This window comes from Spermophilus citellus, assembly GCF_964194105.1.
Source record: "Spermophilus citellus genome assembly, chromosome: 3".
NCBI classification, from domain to species: Eukaryota; Metazoa; Chordata; class Mammalia; order Rodentia; family Sciuridae; genus Spermophilus; species Spermophilus citellus.
The window spans coordinates 90,406,356-90,422,472 of record NC_138184.1 but is presented as its reverse complement, the minus strand read 5'-3'; the positions used below and the strand labels follow the sequence as shown (position 1 = coordinate 90,422,472).

General features: G+C 43.6%; 2 protein-coding genes across 5 annotated transcripts in view; both read right to left on the bottom strand.

Moving 5' to 3' along the window:
* Positions 1-1,719, bottom strand: part of TCTN2 (tectonic family member 2) — a 28,329-nt gene extending 26,610 nt beyond the window's left edge. Inside the window, exons 1-3 of the mRNA XM_081288464.1 lie at positions 1,549-1,719; positions 1,299-1,406; positions 901-977 (exon numbers count right to left, since the gene is read on the bottom strand). Of these exons, the coding sequence (XP_081144590.1) occupies positions 901-977; positions 1,299-1,406; positions 1,549-1,627 (264 nt within the window). The 5' untranslated portion in view covers positions 1,628-1,719. The remainder of the gene's footprint in view (positions 1-900; positions 978-1,298; positions 1,407-1,548) is intronic.
* A 7,941-nt stretch (positions 1,720-9,660) lies between these two features.
* The window catches only part of GTF2H3 (general transcription factor IIH subunit 3), a 20,328-nt gene continuing 13,871 nt past the window's right edge, over positions 9,661-16,117 (bottom strand). For 3 of the 4 annotated variants that reach the window (XM_081283551.1, XM_081283554.1, XM_081283553.1), the window contains 7 exons: positions 15,475-15,549; positions 14,068-14,121; positions 11,865-11,933; positions 11,348-11,483; positions 11,196-11,232; positions 11,026-11,116; positions 9,661-10,140 (listed from right to left, as the gene is read on the bottom strand). In XM_081283551.1, the coding sequence (XP_081139677.1) occupies positions 11,047-11,116; positions 11,196-11,232; positions 11,348-11,483; positions 11,865-11,933; positions 14,068-14,121; positions 15,475-15,549 (441 nt within the window). In that variant the 3' untranslated portion in view covers positions 9,661-10,140; positions 11,026-11,046. The remainder of the gene's footprint in view (positions 10,141-11,025; positions 11,117-11,195; positions 11,233-11,347; positions 11,484-11,864; positions 11,934-14,067; positions 14,122-15,474; positions 15,550-16,117) is intronic. The other variant, XM_081283552.1, reaches the window with a different exon arrangement.

Genomic DNA, 16,117 nt, shown 5'->3' with positions numbered 1-16,117 from the left:
CTGCCCAGCCTGTTCCTGCCAATGAATGTACTAATCAAGTCTAAGAATTATTGTTTGATTTTCCCCGAGGTGTATGGTGATTTGTTAAAGGAAACTATGATGTGTGTAAAGTCCCCGCCCTCCCCAAAAAGTGTACTTAAGCACTGCTCAACCCCTGCCCGGGGCTCTGGGCTGCTCTCCTTTCTTGAGTGGGCACGGAGCCCCAGCATGCTGGATCAATAAATCCCCTTCTGCCAATTGCATGAGTGGTCTCTTGGTGGTCTCTTTCTCCGACGCTTCACCGGACCTTTACAATCTCAGAGTTGATACTAGACATTCAGTGGACACTTATTCTATGAAATACATGTCACCTCTCCAGTCTTCACAGTCCTGACACGGAAGCTCAGATCCAATGGTTATGAAGTTCTTTTGAGTTCCAGAACCACTTGATAATTTGACATAAGCTGGCAGACTTCTCATCAGAAAAATGCACACAGGCCAGGCACAGTGGCCCACGCCTGTAATTCCAGCAACTAGAGAGATTGAGGCAGGAGGATGGCAAGTTCAAAGTCAGCCTCTCAGCAGATTAGCAAGGTACTTAGCAACTCATCGACACCCTTTCTCTAAATAAAATATAAAAAAGGGCTGGGGATGTGGCTCAGTAGTTAAGCACCCTGAGTTCAATCCCTGGTACCAAAGAAAAGAAAAGAAAAATGCACACAGAATTCAACAGACTTCACCAAGCCCTTGAAATCAGCCAAGGCTCCCTAGCCCAAGGATGAGAACACTGGGCTGGATGGGTGTCTGCACTGACAGCGCACACTTCCACAGCGGTTCTGACCTGGAAAACGCTACAAGTATTAATTCAAGAGCGCACTGCAGAAACCAACCCTGGGGGGGGGGGGTCTGCTGCAGCCTTACCACACTTGGGGTCACAGTCACACTCCAGTCTCCCGTCTCATTGCTCAGCACATCACAAGTTGGAACTGGCAACACTCCTAAGGGAGAGAAGATTGCAAGGCAGCAGGGTCCAGGGGGTTCCGACTGCCTAGGACGGAACCCCTATACAAGGGTGACATTAGGGAGGGAGGTGGTAACCTCTCTGAACTTCAGTTTTTTCATTGGTCCAATGGGAGGGAAAGATGCTACTATTCTCATCAGGGACGTGAGGCAGGGCAGACAAGCACAAAGATTAACCATTAGTTCAAGCTCTCTTACGGAACCAGTCGCCCGTCCTCTTTGCTCCACCCTGCTTGCTGAGGGCAGAGGCAAGGCCCGCAGGTCGCCCCCGACCCCCACCAGAAGGGCCCACTCCTCACCAGCCTCGACCTGCAGCGGGGCCAGGGACACGGTCACCTCCTCGGGGCCTCCGACCAGGGCCGCGCTGACCGCACTACCGGACATTCGAATGAAAGGCGGGATGAAAACTAGGAGAAAGGTAAGGGGTAGGCGGGATTAACGGCCGCACGACCCCTGCCCGCGGCGTGCGTGTCGGCGGCTCCCGCGTCCTGGCTTCCGGGCCCGGGGAGTCCCCTCCTGGTCCCGCAGGTCCCTGCCCCGCGTACACACCCGGGTCCGCCCGCAGCGGCCTCAGGACGCCCTGCAGGAGGAGCCCCAGCAGGAGCGGGGTCGCCGGCGCAGCGCCCATGCCTGGAGCCCGGCCAGCCCTAGAAGCCGGGAAGGGCCCAGCGTGGAAGGCCGGGCAGCCGACGCCCCGTCGCCGCCATCTTGTCAAGCGAACTCGCGCAGCTATGGCAACCGCCAATGGGCCGCCGCCCGGCGAGAGGCGTGCTGTGATTGGCTCACTGGCGAGAAGGCCCGCCCCGGCCCTGGGGCCCACCGCGGCCCCGCCCATCAGGCCTGGCGCTTTTTCTGCGGCTCAGTTCTGTGTGTAGAAGGGAAACGGAGGCCACAGTGGCCAAAGAGCTAAGTAGAAACACCTACTAATTACGGTGCTTCTCCAGCAGAACTATGTCAAGTGGCAAAGGTGGCTTGACTCAAGTGGCGGATGAAGGCAGTCGTAGTTGTTAACTGTATTTTGTTGCAGAGGTAGAGTTGAAACACCCCAGCCCCATAACCTAAGGCCCGATTATGAAAAGTAGAAAGTATGCAGTAAACAGGTGAGCTCACCACATAACCTGTTAGAAAGGGCACCCTGCCCACATCACAGGACATGCTTGAGCACACTGGGATCATAAGCGGGAACAGGGAGGAAACAAAATGTAAACCTATGAGATTAATGAGTTTTTCGGGAACCTATAGTGAAAAACAAGTTTACCCTTTAAGTGACGTGTATGCTGGATTCAAAAACACCTGTTATTGTGCTAGGTGGAAAACAACTCCTTTTTCCCTATAAAAGATCTGTACCCCAAAGCCCGGTGTGCCAGTTCACCAAAGCTTCGGCTGAGGTTTTGCTGTGCACCCGCAGGCGCCTGTGTATTAATAAACTTGCCTCTTGCTTTTGCAGCCAGTGTGACGCTAGTTCTCTTTTGGACAGGGGATTTGAGGGTCTGGGGGTCTTTCAGAGTTTGTGTAATGACATTTGTTTTGTTGATTATTTTTGCTATATGTCCATCCACGTTGTGAATACTTGTTGTAGATTGAGATTTTTATGAGACAAGAAATTTTATATTGTTCTGTATTTGTTGAAAAAAATTTTTAATTTTTGGGGGGGGGGGTACCGGGGATTGAACTCCGGGGCACTCGACCACTGAGCCACATCCCGAGCCTTATTTTGTATTTTATTTAGAGACAGGGTCTCACAGAGTTGCTTAGTGATTTTGGTTGATTTTGCTGAGGCTGGTTTTGAACCTACAATCCTCCTGCCTCAGCCTCCCCAGCCACTGGGATCACAGGCATGTGTCACCAGGCCTGCTTTTTTAATCTTAAATATTTTGGAGTTTCCAGGCCTCTGTTTTGAATTTATCATTTTATTCCACTGTGGTCTAACAATATACCTTCTATAACTTTTTTTTCTCAAATTGAGTTTTATTTTTATAGTCTTAAAACCAAGACATTGTCATAGAGCTTCTGTTGTGTAAACGTGTTAAAATTCTCTTTTGTGGCACAGATTGTTGTCTCTTTTGGAGGCTGCTCTGGGTGAATGTATTAAGATATGTTTTTCTTTGCTCCTTCTTGGATGAAGCAGTCTACAATCTCAAATATACTTAGTTTCTAGATGCTGCTGTTCAATTCAATCATGTTCTTACCGATTATCTGCCTCCCGAACCTACACATTTCCAGTAGAGGGGTCTTGAAGTCTCCACCTTGAACCAGAGATTCATCTACTTCTCCTCTGCAGTTGTGAGAGTTTTCCTTATGCATTTTGACTCTTGTTCTGTGTACATGCATTTTATTATTTTGCCAAGCTTTATCCCTGATAATAGGGGGATCATGGAAACCTCTAATTTTTTATCCACACAAATGAAACCATGGGGCACCTGGGACCTGATGGCTGTGACTGGCATCAGGAGTAATGTGTGCTGTAGGACTCCATCCTGCCATCTGTGAATGTGCTGCTAGCACCAGGCAGTTTGTGTCAGAACTGAATTGTGCTGTAGGACATTGCATTGGTGATAGAGACACACAGGGGTGCTGGAAAAAGGACTGCACACTTGGTGTCAATACAAATGCCTTCCCATTTGTTTGCTGGTTGGTTTCCAGTTAGAATGAAGTTGGTCGTGTCCATGTCCAGTTGAAAACTGAGGAGTTTCCCTTCGCCCTGCAGTTAATGCAACTCCACTGCAAGAGTGAGCCTACAGGCCCTGGCTTCTAAACAAAGAGGGGAGGTTTGCACCTTAATAAACTAAATTTTATGGGGATTTGGGGGAAGTGGACCTAAAAGGGGATAAGGCTGCAGTACTGTAATTGCAGAGAATTGTTATCATTGTTCTCCCTGTTTTGTTTTGGTATTGAGTATGGAACCTCAGGGCACTTGAAGCCACATCCCCAGCCCTGTGGTTTTTGAAACAGGGTCTCTTGCTATGTTCTTGAAGCTGCCTTTGAACTTGCAATCCTCCTGAGTCACTGGCCACCACTCCTGGACTTTCTCCAAGTTCTTGGAAGTTTTTTTCCCACCACACAATTCTCAGCACTCCCGAAGGAAATCCAATAAAAAAAAAAAAAAAAAAAAAAAAAAAAAAACATGTAAATAAGGTGTGGCCCAGGAGTGGAGCAAGTACAGAATCGTTGTAGCATTGGCATGAAAATTTCCCCTGTATCTTGGTTCCTCTCTGGGAAACTGCAAAGTATTTACATCTCTTGGTGTTTACATCTCTCAGTATCTTGGAAGAAAGCCCAGGGGGAAATTACTAAGAAGAAAGCTGTCAAAGACAAACATTTGCTTTTTTTCATCATCTGTCTTTGGGAAACGAATCTACAAATTAAGTAGGCATGGCCGCACCTGAAAATCTGGGTGGTAAAGCCTCCACCTGAAAGAAGACATTCCTGTAAGCAACTGTGCTCTGTCCTGTCCTCCTCTCCATGTGATATGTTCACTATAAAGAATACAGAGGGCTGAGGCTGGGGCTGAGCGGTAGAGCACTTGCCTAGCACGTGTGAGGTGCTGAATTCGATCCTTAGCACCACATAAAAATAAATAGATAAAATAAAGGTGCTGTGTCCAACTACAAATGAAAAAAAAGAAAAAGAATACACCGAAAACAGGCTGTGGTGGCACATGCCTGTATCCCAGCTGCTTGGGAGGCTGAGGCAGGAGGATCTGTTGCAGGGCCCGACTGTGGACCTGCATGGAAGAATGCTTACCTTGCTCACTGTGCAGCAGGGAAGCCCTAACATAGAACACAGGAAGTTTTGGAACAGAGTGCTGTCAGAACACTGGCAAGCGCCATTTCCTTGCTCCTTTGACAGGAAGTTATTCCCCTGTTGGCACAAGGTCAGCCTACGTGGCAGTTTCTAGACTCTTGGTGTCTGGACTCCTGTAACATGATATGTTGTGTATCACCTCTGGCCTATCATGACTGTTATATGTAAATTGACACATACCCACTATAAAAGCTATTTCTGCTGTGCAATAAAGCAGACCCTATTCTCTGAAACCATCTCCGAAGGGGTTTTTCTGCACCTTCAAGCTCCCCACAGTCGATGCTGGAAGGGCAGGCCCCTCAGTAAGGATCACTTGAGCCCAGGAGTTGAACTTCAGCCTGGACAACATAGTGAGACCCTGTCTCAAAAAAAGGAGGGTAGGGGAGAAGGAAGAAAATAATATATACAAAAATAAAAAGGCTGATGCCTCTAGGTTTATGAACCAGTCTCTTAGCTTCTCAAGGCTGTCAATGTTTGACTCATGGGAAACTGACCCTAGCCTAGCAGGTTGCTCTTGGACCTGGTAAGTGTTCATATCAGAGCAGGGGCTTTGCTCAGGCATCCTGACTAAGGCTGTATGGGAAGTGCTCGAGCAACTTGGCTCCAAAAGAGACCCACCCAGGGACACTAAAAACAAACCCAAAGTACTGACCCATGCCCCAGTGTGGATGAACCCTGAGAGCATACAAGTGAAAGCCAGATGCGAAAAGCCACGCAGTGCAGGACTCCATCCATATGGGAGTGTCCAGAACAGGAAATCCACAGAGACAGGAAGTACATTAGTGGCTGCCAGGAACTAGAATCAGGATTTCTTCTTGGGGTGATAAATATGTTCTGGAATAAGAGAGTGGCAGTGGTTGAACAAATCTGTGAATATATTAAAAATCACTGAATTGTACATTTTTTTTAAAATGCTTTATCCCTGAACCACATCCCAGAGTCTCACTAAGTTGCTTAGGGCCTTGCTAAGTTGCTGGGGCTAAGCCCAAACTTGTGATCCTCCTGCCTCAGCCTCCTGAGTATCTGGGATTACAGGTGTGTCACTGCATCCAGCTGAATTAAACATCTTTAAATAGTTTGTTATATGAATATATTTCAACTAAACCTTAGCAAGAGGAACCTACTAGGCTGCTAGTGCAGTTCCTCATCTGAACACAGGATGACACCACCTTTTCTGGTTGAGATTTGTTGAGAGCCACAGCCAAAGGGGCCCCAGCAAACTTCCAGCTGCCAGCAAACTTCCAGCTGCCGGCTGATGATTGGCTCACAGCAGCCCCAGCAACATCTAGCTGATTGGCTCCTCTGCGGTGATGTTCATTGGGCTGTTTCCCCACCCTTCAGACTGCCAGCTGATGATTGGCTCACAGTGGCCCCAGCAACATCTGATTGGCTCCTCCACGGAGCTGCTCATTGGGGGACTTCTTTGGCTCCGCCCACACAACCCAGCCAATCAGCCTCAAGAGCAGGAGGATTGTGGGAGGTGGTGAGGTTTGTGTGGGGGTGAGAGGCTTGTGGGAAGCCGGTGGTGGCAGTTGGGCTCTGAGGATTTTTTCCTCAGGAGCTGTTTTGTTTGGCATTTGTAGTTCTAAAAATAAAGTTAGTTTCTTTTGACAAGTGGCTCCTGAATTGTGCCCAGCCAGACTGCGGCAGAGATTCACAAGAGATGTGTTGGAAAGTGCTTTTAGCTCAAGGCCACACATGAAATAAGGATTCCATAAATTTTGGCAATTATTCATTGCAATTATTCATGATGAAAGTGGATTTTCTATTTTTCCTTCTACTTTGTGAATGTCGTGATTTTTTTTCAGAAAGTATTTAATCATTTTCTATTGTAATTAGAAAAAAAAGTAATAAAAGTATGCCTCACGTCCTGATTTTAGTCACACTGGGCTATTTAGACAGTACTGAAATGAACCATGAAATTCTAGGGTAGTAGTCAAACACACACTCAAAGGAACCAATGCTGAATAGAAGTTGAAAGGTTTTATTTGTGTGTGTGTGGTACTGGGGTTTGAACCCAGGGCCTTGTGCATGGGAGGCAAAGCTCTCTACCAAGTGAGCTATATTCCCAGCCCAAGATGAAAGTTTTTGAAAAGACTTGTGAAATGGGAGGGAGCTGGAATTCTGCAGCAGACCAGGCTACAGTCTGAGCGGGAGTGAAAGGGCGGGATAGGGCAGGAGGGAAGGGAGATACCTGGACAGCAACCCCGGGTGGTCCTAAGGAGACTCTGGTGAGGCTGCTCACCTCCTTTTAGAGGCCAAGATGGCCTTGGCCCTCCTGCAACCTGTCCCCCCCTGGAGGCCACCCAGGGGAGCCTGGCTTCCCACAGAGTGAGGGGCTCCTGGGATCCAGGCCAGTTCTACTCCCAGAAGAGGATATCCATGGAGGCTGCCACACATTATGGCACTTCAGTTGATAAAACACTGTGCTTCCTTTAACCCATGTGACTGTCCTGTATGGTCAGCAAGGCAGGTATCATCTGAGTGGGTTTGTGGAGGTTTCTAGAGACATTAGGTCTTCTTCTATCATTCACCATCCATGGGGAACAAATTCTCCCCAGCCCCTCTTTTAATGCAGGTGCTGCCACCTCATCTAACAGCTGCTGAGGAGCAGCGTCTCCTAGCAGTGTTCACGCAACCCAAAGATGCAAGCTACGGGCTAACTCTTCACTCCTGTTTTGCCACAGAAAGAGTCTAACAAGACACACTGACAGATGGCATTAAAGGAAACACACACTCAAAGGAACTTTAAGACAGAAATACCCATAATGTGTATGCATGTCTGTGGTTCCCAGATTCACCAAATATTAATAAATGTTATTTTCTAACCCTATCAACTCTGGGTAGGCAGAAGAATAATGAAAGTGGATTTTCTATTTTTCCTCCTACTTTGTGAAAGTCGTGCTTTTTTTTTTCAGAAAGTATTTAATTATTTTCTATTGTAATTAGAAAAAAAAGTAATAAAAGTATGCCTCACGTCCTGATTTTAGTCACACTGGGCTATTTAGACAGTACTGAAATGAACCATGAAATTCTAGGGTAGTAGTCAAAGGAAGTTATAAGAGGAAAAGCAACTGGTATTTCTGAGTGCAATGGCATTATTAAAAATTGGTACCAGAGAATCGTCTTAAAATTCTCATTTCTCTTAATATAAAATGTAGGCCCCAAATTTCAATTCAGTTTTACATGCACAGCCTGATTTTTACACCATATTTGTTACACCAAAGTGTTTTGGTGCTAAAAACATTCCCTGCACTCTCTCAGAATTACTAGCACTCTAGTAAAGCCCTTTGGATAATTTGAAGTAAATAAACTAAATTAAAAAAAAAAAAAAAGCCAGGCATGGTGGTGCATTTCTGCAATCCCAGGCTCTTGGGAGGCTGAGGCAGGAAGATCTCAAGTTTGAGGCCAGCTTGGGGAAACTTGGTGAGACCCTCAGGAACTCAGTGAGGCCCTGTCTCAAAATAAAAAAATAATAATAATAAAAAGGGCTGGGATGTGGCTCAGCAGTTAAGCACCCCTGGGTTCAATCCTCAGTACCACAAATCATCATCATCATCATCATCATCATCATCATGTAATAATATATAATAGTTATAATATAAAGCCTAAAAGGGTGCCTTCAAAACAGCGGGTTGAAGAGTCACATTCATTCTACCATTTACTCTGCAAAACAGTAACTGCATGGCATTTAAATATTATAGTACCATAAACTGACCCACTTTTCGGTTATCAAAACATATATGACACTTCCAACCAGCCTTCTTAAGCCAAAGAAAATATCAAGCAAGTGAAATTTTGCTGACCTTGCTCCCAGTGTAAAATACAAACATCAAATCTCTCTTCTAATACTTTCTTAGAAATTGTATATTAAACCCTTCACACCAACTTTTTATTGTATGGTACTTATAACAATATATTCATGTATAATTTTGGCAAGATTTGAAATTAAATTTCTTCAGTTGAATAAACATTTGTCTGACATTTAATGAAATCCATTTATAAAGTACATGTTTGAGGAAATGTTGAAGGAACATGAGATAAATATGATTAAGAGGAAATAATTCAACCAAGTATGAACATTTAAGTTATTTTGTACAAATTTACACAAAATGTATCATAAACACACAAAAACCAGAACTAAGTAAGTATATAAAACAGTTCAAAAACAAAAAAATAGTGAGAAAACCTTGCTAGTTTGTTTGAAACTTTGTCTTTTATAATTTTTCCCCCCTTAGTACCAGGGATTGAACTCAGGGTTACTCGACCACTGAGCCACATCCCCAGCCTTATTTTGTATTTTATTTATTGACAGGGTCTCACTGAGTTGGTTAGGGCCACTAAGTTGCCGAAGCTGGCTTTGAACTCGTGATTCTTCTATGATAGCCTCCCAAGCTGCTGGATTATAGGTGTGCACTACTGTGCCCAGCTGAAACTATTCATCTTTTAGATCTAAATGCTTTACCTCCTATACTTAAAATAGTGATTTCCATAGTAATTTTTTTTTGAGGTTGCAGATGGACAGCATGTCTTTATTTATTTTTTATTATTATTAATTTATTTTTTTTGTAGTTGTAGGGGGATAGAATGCCTTTGTTTATTATTTTTAAGTGGTGCTAAGGATGGAATACAGTGTTTCATACATGCTAGGCAAGTGTTCTACCACTGAGCAACAGCCCTTGCCCTGAAATAGTAATGTTTTTAAAAGACAAACCACTTCTCAAATGCAAGGATTAATAAATACTTGCAAAGCGATCCCCTAAATCATTGTGTATTTGTTAATGAATACAAATCCAGAACACAATCTGAAATTATCTAAGCAAATTATTTAAATAAGACTCAATTTCTGAGATAGTCAAAGAGAAAATTTAAATCTTATTTATATACAAAGTTTTGTACACAAGTGGGTTTTTGTTGATATGCTTTGAAAAAACGAATCCTATCGCCATTCCTTACACCTGCCTATGCTGTGCTGGACACGAAGGGACCCTGAATGATTTCAAGGAAAATCACTGAATAGAAATAGTTAAAGCAATATTTCAAGGAAAACCACTATATAGAAAAATAAAGTCATTGCTAAAATTACAAATCATGTTTGTTTTGAACTTATGGAAGTTTTCATTATTTAGTTCACAGCCTCTAGAGAACAGCTCTACAATATTAACCTTTCTGCTCATTAACAATGACAGATTTTTATCTGCAGACAAGTAACAGAATCCATTTTCCCTGACAAATCCCCCTCAGATCATAGACATCTGCTTCCACAAGTAAGTTCTTCACACGTCCGCTCATGAAGAAAAATTTTCCACGTCTAGTACACCTGCTTTCCTCCTTCACCTGAAATCAGATACTGAGTTACTCAGTGACAAACTTATTATTGGATAACTCTGTCCAAACATACTGATAACAGATGAAAGAATAAACATAGGGCTGGGGCTGGGACTTAGCAGTAGAGCGCTCGCCTAGCACGTGAGAGGCCCTGGGTTCGATCCTCAGCACCACATAAAATTAATTTTATTAAATAAAGGTATTGTGTCCATCTACACTAAAAAATATAAATATTAAAAAAAGAATAAATGTGATAATATCTGAAGCCAAATCTCAATTGACAATAAGGATTTGTTTACATTTGACCACCGTGGGAGGCAGCTATGAAAGATGTTTTATCTTGATTGATGATTCCATAAATAGCTACTTTTTCCAAAGCTGTGTTAAATTTCATATGCCATGCATTTCAAAGTGAGGACCTGTAAGTTTAAAAGCCTGACTTTGATAAGTGAACATCCCATAAAAAGAAAGTCAGAGATCTCTGTTTTATTCCCCCTTTCTGGACAAAACACAGAAGACCTGAGGCTGTACTACACAGGATGACCCTTCACACGCCAGTCCCAGAAGCACAGGCTGAGGATGACATGTAGGGAATATTTCTTGTAAGAAACTCACTATATAAATACCTACCCTATTCATATCTGTATTTATCTCAGAGCGTCACAGCAAAAATTCTGCCACACAATTTCTATAAATAGCCTTAAAAGTTGCAAATTTTTCTGCCTGTACTGGGGATTGAACCCAGGGACTCTACCAATACCTTCCTAGCCCTTTGATTATTTTTCATTTTGAGTCAGGGTCTCACTAAGTTGACCAGGCTGTCCTCAAATTTGCAATCCTCCTGCCTTGGCCACCACAGTCCCTGAGATTACAGGGGCATGCCACCCACCACACCTGGTAGAAAATGTTTTCTTATCATGTGGACACTTTCAATTTCTTTTTCTTGGCCTTCAGTACAGGAGGAAGAGAAATCTTAAAGGCTGTCCTGAAATGAGAGAGAGAAGACTTTAAATGCTCTCAAACCTCTAAACTTGAGCCACACACACAACTTCAAAGATACTTACTCACACGTGGTACAGATAGGGCTGAAATTGCAGAATACTGTAAATAAAAAAAATAAAAACAGAATGGTTTAAAAACTACATAGTTGGGATCTTTTCTGCCCTTCCAACATAGAAAAAAGAAAAAAAGAAAGAAACGAGGCCCATGAACTTACTTGACAAACACACTGAGCAGACATAGCCGATTTCAATGAGATTCCGATGACAGAAGCAGGCAGCCCTGTAGTCAACATGAACTGGGGGCGGGAGGATTAACTGAGATCTCTGATCTTGATCAGGAAGAAAAACCCACTGTTTAAAAAAGAAAGAAAGAAAGAAAAAAGAAACTTTTACTTAGAATATTTGGAAAAAATAACCAGGAGTCAGAATACATAACAGGTACCAGCCAGCCAACATTAAGGAGGATGCTAAGCCAAGCCTTTCCTTAAAAGTCTACTGAGAAATGCATTTTTATTCACTCAGCCCACAATGAACAGCTCCAGCCACAGGCACTGTTTTATAAATGGCCACATGAGACACTGCACAGGCGTTACAGGGTCTGAGGACCACCAGACACCAGCCTTCCAAGCTCGGAAACCCGAAGCCACCTGCTTACTCCTCCCCTTGAGTCACTGTCCCTGCTCCCAACCATCTGGGTGACCCACGTGGCAGGCGCTGCTGCAATCTCCTTACCAGTAGATACTGCACAAGGGACGGCATCTGAGGCACTTTCAGGTACAGTCCTCCTGTGATGTCACAAGCCTGCAAGACACACAAAGGGCTCTGCCAATCTAGCACCTCTGGGCCTTTCCAGGGGGACGGAATTCCCACCAGTGACTCTCCAGGCCTACAAAATGTCCAGCTGGTGCATGAAGTTCATTGACTCATCTAACAACTGTTTTCAAGCACTACCACATGCCACGTCCCTGGCTCAGGGACTATGGCAGTAAACAAGACGAACAGTGTCATCCTCAGGAACTGGTGCCTTAGTGCTTTCAAAAGATTAGGAAAAGGGCTGGGGCTGGGACTAAGCAGTGGAGCGCTTGCCTAGCATGCATGAGGCACTGGTTTCAATCCTCAGCACACCACATAAAAATAAAATAAAGGTATTGTGTCCACCTACAAAAAAAAAAATGTGTGTGTGTATATATATATAATTAAAAAAAAGATCAGGAGTAAATGAGACCAGGCAGGATGGCATGCCAGTAACCCCAGCAACTCAGGAGGATGAGGCAGGAGGATCACAAGCTCAAGGCCAGCCTCAGCAATTTATTGAGATTTTGTCTCAAAATAAAAATTTTAAAAGGGGGATCAGCTGGGGCTGTAACTCAGGGGTAGAGTGCCCCTGAATCAAACCCCAGTACCCAGCCCCCCAAAAGAGAGCGAATTGAGTTAGTAAATACAAGAATAACTTTACAGCTTTATGATCATTTCTATGAAGAAAAATGAAATAGGGTAGTTACAGAAGGCTTCCTAGGAGGCAACAGAGGCAGGGATCGAGTACAGGCAGAGAGCAGGCCACTCAAGCACCGAGGAACAGGGACAGTGTGGTGCAGTGAGTCTGGGGGGTGGGACTCAGGTCTGCAGGCTCTCAGCAGGCAAGACCTGGACCCTGGAAGAGGACCGAGGTAGAATCCTGTGTGATTTGACACCAGGGGAGGGTTTTTAGGAAGCAAGTTACATCATCTTATTTACATTTTGAAAGCTCCATTCTTTTTTTTTCCTGGGTACTGGGTACAGGAGCTGAACGCAGGGACACTCGACCACTGGACCACATCCCCAGCCCTGTTTTGTATTTAATTAGAGATAGGGTCTCACTGAGTTGCTTAGTGCCTCGCTAAGTTGCTGAGGCTGGCTTTGAACTTGTGATCCTCCTGCCTCGGCCTCCTGAGCTGCTGGGATTACAGGTGTGGGCCACCGTGCCCAGCGAAAGCTCCACTCTTACTGCCATGGTGAGAACCAACTTTGGCAGGAGAGGGTAAGCCTCAAAGCTACTGTAGTCACCTACTGAAGGGAGGGACTCGGGATGTATTTAAAAAGAATCTAAAGGATTTGCCAGGAGATATAAAAGGAGAGGCAGAGGAGACAAGCAAGAGCTGGCTGGGTCTTGACCGCTCAGTGACATTGCCTCTTGCTGAGATGGGCTGCCACTGGGGCAAGAAAAGGCTGTGTAAAAAAAGCTCTCCCATGGGGACCTAAGTTTAAGTGACATCCGGATGTCCAAGAGGATATTCTATGAACACGAATGAATACGTAAGCCTGGAGCCCAGGAGCAGCTGGGCCTGGAGCAGGGACACAAAGGCAAGAGATGGGGCCAGAACTCGTTTTCAGTCATGGCAGAAGCAAGATCTTGGAGCTGACACCATGTAGACTGAAATGCGCAACTAAAAAATGCAATCAATCTTTCTGATATTTAAATATTGAAATAAAGTCGTGTGTGCAAGATTACATATACATAAGTGGCTTAAATAACAAATGAAGGTATGCCAAGTACCCTCATCTGATCATTACATTATATACCTATATAAAAATGTCACATTGTATGAACTCCATAAATATGCACATATACTATGTATTAAGTAAAAATAAAAACACGCCTGTAATTCCAGAGGCTTGGGAGGCTGAGATAGGAGGACAGCAAGTTCCAAGCCAGCCTCAACAACTTAGTGAGGCCCTCAGTAACTTAGCGAGAACCTGTCCCAAAACAAAAAATGAAAAGGGCTAATGATGTGGCTCAGTGGTTAAGCATCCCTGGGTTCAATCCCCAGTACAAAATAAGTTTAAAAGTCATTCTTTTAGTAGCATTTAATTTAACATAGCCATAGTATTATCATTTTAACACTACTCAAAGTTACTCTTTGTAATTATCAACATCAAGAATTGTTTTAAAACATACCTGTTGGAGAAGTCCTGAATCGGAGTCTAAAACGCAGGCATCGATCAGAATATTCTGAAAGGGATTTTTTGAAAATATTACAGAAACAATACCAATAATGACTTTTTTATGCATATCACTTTTTCTTTTTTTTGGTACTGGGGATCAAACCCAGGGGCACTTTACCACTGAGCTACATCTCCAGCCTCTTTTTAATTTTTTTATGTTGAAATAGGATCTCGATAAGTTACTCAGGCTGGTCTTGAACTTGTGATCCTCAGCCTCCCAAGTTGCTGGGATTATAGGTGTGTACCACTGCAACTGGCCTATCTTTAAAAAAAAAAAAATATATATATATATATTTTTTTTTTGGTAGTTTTATATATATATATATATATATAAATATATATATATATATATATATATATATTTGTAGTTTTATATATATATATTTGTAGTTTTATATATATATATATATATAAAACTACATATATATATGCGCTTTAGTTGTAGTTGGACACAATACCTTTATTTTATTTTTATGTGATGCTGAGGATCAAACCCAGTGCCCCGCACGTGCTAGGCAAGCGCTCTACTGCTGAGCCACAACCCCAGCCCTGGCCTATCTTTTTTAAAAATGTCAAAGAAAAATATATTAGTTATATTCATCTGAGCATCTTTACTGTTTTTTTTTTTTTTATAAATATTTATTTATTTTTAGTTTTCGGTGGACACAACATCTTTGTTTGTATGTGGTGCTGAGGATCGAACCCGGGCTGCACGCATGCCAGGCAAGCGCGCTACCGCTTGAGCCACATCCCCAGCCCATCTTTACTGTTTTTAAACTCAAAATATTGAATCTTTAAATGCCTCACTAAAGAGAGAAAAACACAGGCAAGGTTTATGCTGAAAACTGCCAAATCCCAGTCAGGCATAACACTCAGAACTGTAAGACAGCTACTTGGGAGGCTAAGGCAGGAGGATCGGAAGTCCTAGGCCAGCCTGGGCAACATAGCAAAACCCTGTCTCAAAATTTAAAAATGTTTAAAAAGGGCTAGGGACGTAGCTTAGTGGTAGAGTACCTGTACTGAATCTCTATGACCGCAAAATAAAAAATAAAAAAATTAAAAAAAGGAAAGGAAAGGAAACTGTCAAACCAGGGATTGTTGGCTGGGGGCCAAGGATGGACTAAAGATTCCCTGAAAACGATGACACTGCATGAAAATCCACAGGAGGGCACAATATTCTGGGGACCCAACTCATTCTCAGGGATTCTAGGACATAAAACAGACGTGACTGGTTTCCAGATCCTGGATTCCTGATCCATTAATAAGACTCTTCACACAGAATGCCCCAAGAAGGTCATTCAAATGACAGAGTCCTTCAATGTGAAACAAATGTCCTCGAAGAGGAAGGCTCTCAACTCACCTGTTTCTGTGCTGCGAAGATGACATTCATGAAGTTCATGTACTGCAGTGCGCTGTCTTCTGCAGCCTTAATAACCTAAAAACCAAGGCCCCGTTAATATCTCTCAGAGTGTCCCTGGACTCCCACTTAAAAGTCACAACCAATACTGTTTTCCCGATTTGTCTTCCTATTTCCATTTTTAAATACTAAAGTAAAAGATGGCAGCAGACTTGCCCCTAACCCTTCCCCCTGAGACGACCCTTGTGACAGTTTGAGCATGCTCCCAGAGAGCACCCCTGCAGACCAACACAGCACACAGAGGGGCTCCACTGGTGTCCTACACCTGACTGTCAGTCCATGATACATGGAGGGAAGAGATCTTCTTACATCAATGAAATAAAACAGCTGTGTGTCACTTAACGACGGGGATAAGTTCCTAGGAATGAGTCACTGGGTAATTCTGCTGTTTGAACATTGTAAAGTGAACTTTTCACACATCTAGATGGTACCCATCTACCATATGGCGACAGGGTCTATACCTCGTATATGCAGTCCACACTGGCAAAACACCACCATGCAGAGCATGAGTACATATGGTACTTCTTGCTGACTTCTCAGATTTCTAGTATTTAACCAATTATCTACAGAGGACATTTAAGCAGTT